The 8,254-nt window shown below is 44.4% G+C and overlaps 1 protein-coding gene across 2 annotated transcripts; it reads left to right on the forward strand.

Annotated features, from left to right (window-relative positions):
- Nucleotides 1-1,051: 1,051 nt before the first annotated feature.
- LOC123125672 (uncharacterized) lies at nt 1,052-3,564 on the forward strand. Of its 2 annotated transcripts, none has more exons than XM_044546142.1 (5): nt 1,052-1,100; nt 1,336-2,141; nt 2,298-2,456; nt 2,888-3,155; nt 3,284-3,564. In XM_044546142.1, the coding sequence occupies exons 1-5, from the start codon at nt 1,073-1,075 to the stop codon at nt 3,319-3,321; spliced, it is 1,299 nt and encodes a 432-aa protein (XP_044402077.1). In that variant the 5' UTR covers nt 1,052-1,072; the 3' UTR covers nt 3,322-3,564. The 2 variants fall into 2 exon arrangements, with proteins under 2 accessions (XP_044402077.1, XP_044402078.1); XM_044546143.1 differs by having other exon boundaries at nt 1,056-1,100; nt 1,342-2,141.
- Nucleotides 3,565-8,254: the final 4,690 nt, after the last annotated feature.

The following is an 8,254-nucleotide window of genomic DNA, read 5'->3' on the forward strand; positions in this document are numbered from 1 at the left end:
AGTGGAGTGTACTGAGCAGACTGCAGTCTAGGGTTCATTGGAGGGGATATTTGTGGGGTCGGGGGTGGATCACTGACGATGGGTGATGCGCCCGGGCCGCCCCATATCCGCCTCATATTTGGGCTAGATATGAGGGGCGCCGGACAGCCAGCTCATTTGAGAATGGTTTGAGGCGCCCAGATGGGTCGGCTCTTTGTGACCGGTCAGCCCGGCCAGGCGTTTGAGATAGGTTTAAGGCCCCCGGCTGTAGATCCTCTTACATGATCTTGACTGTCCCGCCATCACAGGACAGGAATATGCATTGCATAAAGTACATGACTGACTGATGAATATGTTTCTGATTTTTTCATCCAACGAAACCTTCGTTTTCTTTGTCAGTACGATAGAGCGGCCGTAGCAAAGCACGGCTTTCACTTCTAGTTTGAATGATTCGGTAGGCTTAGAGTATTTTGGACAGATAAACTTCTCTAATCGAAAATATGCTCGCTGTCACTTGTCCAGCGTCACACCGCTTTTGAAATTGCTCTTAAAACGTGAGGAATCTAAAAAATTGTTCAATATGATGAAGTTGCCCCTAATCGATAGCTTTCCAACGACACATCATGGTCAGACGAACGGTTAAACAAACTGGATAAAAAACAGTAAAAAAAGGCGTACAGTTTTTTCCGACGAGAAGTTCACTCGTCTCAGTATTGCAGTGCTCTTGCTTAAAAATGTCGGTAGGCTTGGAGTATTTTGGACAGTAAAACTTCTCTAACCAGAAGTCTTGACATAAGTAGTATCAACTTGGTAGACAACGTCACACGTACATCAAAACGAGGTTTGGCTTCAACAGGACATGGAGATGAGATGCGTGTGGTAGCTATTCCCGAAAACTGAAGCCTGTGCAAGTAGGACTACAGTGATACCCGAAAACCGACAAAGGTGCACATAGGACCACAGGCACCTTTGGGAGTGTCCACGTGCACCAACTTACCGCCGTTCACCCAAGCTACCCCGCCCAATCTATAAAAGCCGGCGGTGCCCGTGCTCTAGTGCACCATACATGCATACACCTAAACCTACGGATAGCATGCAGCAGGCCAGCCAGCAGCAGCTTGGTACGTCTCGTCCTCTTCACTTCACTTGTCTCTCTTCTCAGCTCTGCTTCCTTCCCTAGCTTTGCCATGTTTCACTTGGCTGAAGAATGCATCGCTAGCTAGGCTCTATCTATCTCTTCAAGTATTTATTCTGCCGGGTTCAGCCTAAGAATGGCGTGCTTATGAGTTATGATTGCCTCGTCAGTACGTATTATTAATTTCAGTTGTCTTAATCATTTGTACTTTCAACTGTCAGCAACAGCAGCAGTAGGTGACAAGATGAAGACGAGCATGCTCCTGTGCATTGTCACACTAGTCTCGTCAGCAGCTGCCGCTTTCCTTCCGACGACGGAAGCGGCCAACGTGCTGAAGACGCAGACGTTCCTGTCCCCGCCCTTCTTCCTCCGCCCCGGCGGCGTCGCCAACAAGTGGTACTACGACGTGGACTTCCCCCGCGGCCACGTGGCGATCAAGAGCTTCAACGGCGACGTCGTCGACGAGGCCGGCGCCCCGGTCCCGCTCCACGAGACCTACCTCCACCACTGGCTCGTCTCGCCCTACTACGGCGGCCCAAGCACGATGCCCATCACCAACTCCGGCCCCTGCAAGGACTTGCTGGGCCAGTACTTCGGGCTGGGCTCCGAGACCCGGCGAACGGCCACGTGGGTGCCCGACCCGTACGGCATCGAGATCGGCGCCGGCGCCCCGGCCGGGTACGAGGAGCGCTGGCTCATCAACGTGCACGCCATCGACACGCGCGGCGCCGCCGACAAGCTCGCCTGCACCGAGTGCAGGTGCGATGCGTACAACGTCACCGTCGACGAGACCGGCAACCGCATCGGGAACGGCTACGTCGGCGGGATACACTGCTGCTACGACAGCTTACGGTGCAGGGTGGAGGACGCGTTCGCCAACAATGGCGAGCCGCCGCGGAAGCTGTTCCTCCGGTACACCGTGTCGTGGCTTGACTGGAGCGACGCCGTCGTTGTGCCGGTGAGGATCTACATTCTTGATGTCACCGATACGGCTCTCTTCGATGGAAGCCCCAAGCCTTATTGCAAGGTTTGTATATGTCTACTCTCTCTCTTCCTAGTCTCTATATCTCATATTAGCTACTACGTACTTAAATATAGGTCTTTTCAGTGATTTTAACACGGACTACTTACGAAGTAGGCTGTTCAAGCATTAACAATTGTTGAAAAATGGCTGGCTTTACAGATAGAGTATCGTGTGGACGAATGCAACTCAAATGACCGAGCGAGTAACAACTGCGTCGACATGAAGACGACCAAAGAAATGGTGTCCCATGGAGGCGACGTCGTCTACGCCGTCGCTCACCTGCATAGAGGTGGCCTCGGTTCCTCATTGCACGGCCAGGTATATATGTCACCTATTCATAAATGAGTGAATTGTAGAATTCATCGACATTAAAGGTTCAGCTGCACCGGCCACACACTGGGAGGGAGTGGTCGCCGGCGTCCACCACCGGACTAGAGGAGCTGATTGCTTTTTTAGGGGTTTTTTTTGCAAAATAAAAATGTATCAGGATGTATTAGTCTTTATTTTTTTGCCACACCATCCTGTTCAGACGGAACCATCTGTCATAATCACGCTCAAAACAGCCTAAGCCACGGACTAGTGTTTTTGCAAAAAAATATAGCCTTAGAATTAGTGATTTTTGGCACAATTCCGTTACAATTCACTCATTCATACAACCATACTCTATTTCTAGCTTTGGAATGGATCGAGTGCATGAATTCTCATCTGAAAGAAATTAAACGCAAGAAAGACTCAAATCTTATTATCAGGACGGCCGCCTGCTCTGCAAGTCCATGCCAATCTACGGCACGGGGCAGGAAGCCGGGAACGAGGAGGGATACGTCGTCGGCATGTCGACGTGCTATCCGGAGCCGGGTACGGTGAAGGTAAGCGACGGGGAGGTGCTGACCATGGTCTCCAACTACAGCAGCGAGCGGCAGCATACGGGGGTCATGGGCCACTTCTACATCCTTGTGGCAGATCATCAGGAGCAGGCTCTCAACAAACCGACCCTTTGCTTCAGCTTCCCATACTCATGTGAGCTAATAGCTAATTTTTTTGATTTGGTTCTATCTCATCTTGCAATTTGAAATAAGCCGCATGTCTTTTGCACTGACATGGTTTCCTTGCTCGTTGTTTTCTTCTTCTTCCGAATACTATTGCAGGGTGCCTCCCGGCATGGATGTGGAGCAACCAGATGTGAGAGAAGCGCATATATGCTTACAGCGAGTTATACAAATCGTTTCCGTATAAGAAAATAAGGCATGCTTATTAGAGCATGAATCCGCTATGTCACTATGTGTGTGTAATTTGCATGGATGTGGAGTAATGTTGTGTTGTGTGAGGTCCGGGGTGGTAGCTCCAATGCCACTAGTAGCAGGCCGCAGCTAGCTGAGATAATAGCATTTGTATGTATGGCTAAATTCGAATAGCCCTTTCGGCCGGATTGAAGGTGTGTGACTATAAATGATACCGCTAAGTAGTAAGGTTTGCTGGTCTCGTCCGTCTCTCTACACTTTCTGTTTTTCTTTTTGTGGCCTTGTAGGCACGTTGGCACAGCCGTTTCCATTTGTCTTTTACAGGCTTAATTAATACTCCATTCGTTTCAAAATAAGTGTTCTCAATTTTGTACTACTAACTTTAGCTTGTGTTAATAGCCCTAGCTTGTTATTAGTCGTACTGCCCGATGAATGCATGCTGATACGACGGAGAAAGTGGCAACATTAGTTTTGGCTATTCGTGTTTTCCTGTCAATGAACAGGAACAAATTAAATGGTCAACAGTTCTTTTCTAGATCAATCTCACTATCTCAGGATGTGATACAGTTGTACGAGGGATAGCAATAGAGGTAAATACACTAGAAGTCACAGAACTTGCATGCAACGTTCAGTTTAGTGCATAAATTTGTAAAATACGTGTTTCTGGTCATCTAACTTGTCATCTCGTTCATATACGGTGCTTCCAACCGTATCCCTACGGGTACCAACGTGGCAGGGCCACCGTCAGTGGCTGAGGCTGTTTTTTTTTGTAAGAAAGGACCCATACATTCTATTTATTTTTACACAAAAAATCCTCAAAGAAAATGAAAGAAGTTGCAGCGCATGATGGGATTCAAACCGAGGAGCTAGCACGATCCGCCTAGCATAGAGAGCCACTAGACCAACTAACAGTTGACGCTTCCTCAAAAAAAATCTAACAGTTGACGCTAAAATGCACAGTTAAAGCTATTTAACACGTACTGCATAAATAAAAATAGAAATTAAAACGACAAAAGGGCTTGCTGAAAAGGGAAAGCCCCAGTTTGATACTATGGCATCGTGTACAAGTGCCAACCATCAGGCCACAACGACACTTAGTAACATAAACAAATTTTATCTTGTGTATTGTTTTTTCTATGTAAGATAGATTTGATTTTAGTTTATCAGTGATAAATAGAGATAAAAATGATAAAAGTGCTATGTATTGTATAGTATAAAATTTATGTATTCCAATGGCAGCGAGCTATGTTTAATTTTTTTACGCAAAGATAGATCTATTTTTGAACATAGTACCTAACTTTAAATATATATTCCCGCAAAAATAGTGCAGAATGAATGAATGCAAATTCTTTTGGACAAACCAACGAAATTTTTGGTTGATTTTTTAAAATTCTAAAATCTGGATAAAGGAAATAAAATGTAGAATGAATATACGTAAATTCTTTTGGACAAATCAACAAAAAATTTGTTTGAATTCGAATAATTCTAAATTTAAATATTTATGTAAAAGGAAATATAGAGCACAGTGAGTGTACGTATGTTTTCGGATAAATAAACTCAATTTATGTTTGAACTCGAATAAATGTAAATTTAAAAATCTAGATAAAAGAACATACAGTGCAGAATGGATGTACATAAATTATTCTGGACAAATCAAATATTTTTTGTTTGAATTCGAAAAAATTTAAATTTAAATCTAGATAAAAGGAAATATAGTGTAGAATGAATGTACGTCCTCGAGCCGGAGGTCTGAACTTTTTCATAATAGTAGTCCAGGTAACTTTGGTTTTAGTAATGAAAAAATTCGGACAAATCAATGGAAATTTTGTCTGAATTCAAATAATTTTAAATTAATAATCTAGATAAGAGAAAATATAGTTCAGAATGTGTACTTTTACACTTTGATATATGTGTTAGTAGTCTCAAATAAACGTGAAGTAACATTAGGTGGTTGGTTAGGACGCCCGCTTTAGTGCAACAGGTCGCCGGTTTGAAGTGGGGTTTCCCTTTTTCCTGGTTTGATTTTTACTTTAATTTGTATGGTCTATGTTATATAAAGCAAATTGTATACATTTAATGTAAAACTTCAGCTGGTCGAGTGGCTGTCTATCCTGGGCGAATCACAGCAGGTCGTGGGTTTCAAATCCCACAAACGTTCCAACGTTTTCCATTTATTTCAGAATTTTTTACGTAAATAAATAAAATACAAGGGCGAAATCTAAAAAGTGCATGCAGATTACCACCATCTCAGCCACTGACAGTGGGCCCCTCCATGTGGCATGCATAGGGATACGACTGGATACCGTAGAAAGCACCGTATATAAACAAGAGGACAAGTCAGATGACCAGAAACACGTATTTTACAAATTTATGCACTAAACTGAACGTTGCGTGCAAGTTATGTGACTTCTAGTGTATTTACCTCAATAGCAGCGCTCCACTCTATTATTACGGATTTCGAGTAGGTCATGCGCACTAGCTATATACCGACATTAAATTATGTTGGACTGTGATAACGTCCGTGATTGTATCGAACGATTCATTCACTAGTACTGACTACGATCGTTTTTTTAATACAAAACCGAACGCCTTGAGCTGATTCTTTCTTAATTCTTGCATGCATGCATATAGGATGAAAATGATGATGTTAGCGAAGGTTCCACTAAATTCAAAAATTCAAAATGTTTTATAGCTCAAACCATCACTCTGATTCAAAAACCATTTTCACATAAAAGAATCATCACAACGACACATTCGAAACTAGATCTCATGTCAATATGTTTCGAAGACTTTTTTTCGGGTCAAAAGTTACCAGACCTAGGAAAAGTAAGTTACTTCCTTCTTCTAGGAGTATCACATCTGTGGTTCATAAGTTATCATCCTTTTTTACATAGCAATGATCGGGACATAAAAATGGTCCATCCAACCTTTTCCTCACATGCATGCAAGTGCTCGAGAGGATGAAAAAACTGATGTCATCATAGATTCTCCATATTTTAGAATTTCAAAATATTTTGTAGCTCACACCATTGTTTTGATTGAAACACCATTTTCATATAAAATTCCGTTGCGATGAGACCTTTGAAACTAGATCCATGTTTGGTATATTTTGACGATATATAGTTTTGGGCCAAAAGTTACCATGTTAAGTATATTGCCATATTATTAGCTATGTTATGCATATATTGCCATACTATTTACACAGAAATTATCAGGGTACGTTTTTCAATAACTTTTTCCACCGATCAAAAAGTTACCGAGGTGCTCATAGTAAGTTATCAGGTCTGTGGTTTGTATATCAATATGTTGTTTACACAAGTTAGCCGGGTACGTTTTCAACAACTTTTTCAACGTGTCAAAAGTTTACCATGGTGTTTGGACTAAGTTATCAGGTCTGCCGTGCGCATTTAGCTGAGATACGAGGAGGCCTCCAGCGTTGTTGACGCTGGGTTAGTGCCGGCGATGGGCGTCGTGAGGTAGTTCAGGGCATATCTTGTCACATGTGGTAGTGTAGACCCCGTATTTTAGAGTGCCGCTGAAGCCTGCTGGCGAGCTTGCCGGGAGGCCCGTGCTGACCTGTCCTGGTGTGTCATTACGGGGTTGGTGTATAGCTGTGTCGTGGCGGCCACTGGCCCTCACACTGGAGGCTCGCAAGTGGCGGCCTCTGTCGTGGCTGTCGTACGCAGCACATTCGTGGTCTGCTCAATCATTATGATCTGATGAAGGAAAATCGCATGCGAGGACTCCGACTAGGACGCCCCCCTGGTTGGTGGAGTCATTGGCCTCTAAGCTTGGAGAAGATCCCAATTCTCCACAGAGATCGGAGTAGGATACCTCGCGAATGGGCTGGAGGCCAGCGTTTTCATCCTCGTTTGTGAGGCAAAGTGGTGTCATGTCGCCCTCTTCGCTGTCCAAGGCCGAGGTGATGCTGATTGCGTCGGCACCTTCGTGAGTTTTGGGGTCGGTGCCGAGGCAATCCTCCGGCGTTTGGACAAGGAGACAAATGCCGCAGACCATCACGACCAACTGGATCATCGGTGCGAACTCTGACCGGTGAGTAGGACGGAGGAAATTCGTGGGTCCCGTCAAGCCTGAGGTCGGTGCACGTCTCCCTGATCGAGCATGACGATCACACCTCTGGAGAACCTGAGATGACGGGGCTGGTTGGTCGGCTGATGTCGACCCGGCCTGCCTCGTCAACGACGAACATCAATGAGTCAAAGGTCAGGCTCTCTCCCGGTGGTAGGCCGCCGAAAGCAAAAAAAAAAGATCTGATCCAAGATCAGTGTCCAGTCGGTGGCCCGTTCACACGAGGGGTTTATCTAGGTTCGGGCCTCCGGAGAGTAATACCCTACATCATGCTGGTTTTCATTACTCATGGTAGAGGGATACCTCGTGCAAGGGGTTACAATTGTGTATGAGATTGCTACCAAGAATTTGCTATTTGTGTGTCAATGATGAATGAGGACCCTAGGCCTCCCATTATATACGCATTGATAACCCACAAGTATAGGGGGTCGCAACAGTTTTCAAGGATAGAGTATTTAACCCAAATTTATAGATTCTACACAAGGGGAGCCAAAGAATATTTGCAAGTATTAGCAGTTGAGTTGTCAATTCAACCACACCTGGAGATTAAGTATCTGCAGCAAAGTGATCAATAGCACAGTAATATGATAATTTTGATAGCAGTGGTAACAGTAACAGTAACGGTAACAGTGATAGCAATGATTTTATAGCAAGCGTAACAGTAACATCAACAGTAGTAACTTTGCAACAACAATATGTGGAAAACTCGTAGGCATTGGATTGGTGGATTCGTTAGATGATATTCATCATATAACAGTCATAACCTAGGGCGATACAAAACTAGCTCCA

This window comes from Triticum aestivum, chromosome 5D (assembly GCF_018294505.1).
Source record: "Triticum aestivum cultivar Chinese Spring chromosome 5D, IWGSC CS RefSeq v2.1, whole genome shotgun sequence".
Lineage (NCBI taxonomy): Eukaryota > Viridiplantae > Streptophyta > Magnoliopsida > Poales > Poaceae > Triticum > Triticum aestivum.

Coding starts and splice junctions, on each gene's coding strand:
- LOC123125672 (XM_044546142.1), top strand. CDS start 1,073: ATGCAGCAGGCCAGCCAGCAGCAGCTTG. Junction 2,457..2,887: donor GTTCCTCATTGCACGGCCAG/GTATATATGTCA, acceptor TCTTATTATCAG/GACGGCCGCCTGCTCTGCAA. Junction 3,156..3,283: donor CTTCAGCTTCCCATACTCAT/GTGAGCTAATAG, acceptor ATACTATTGCAG/GGTGCCTCCCGGCATGGATG.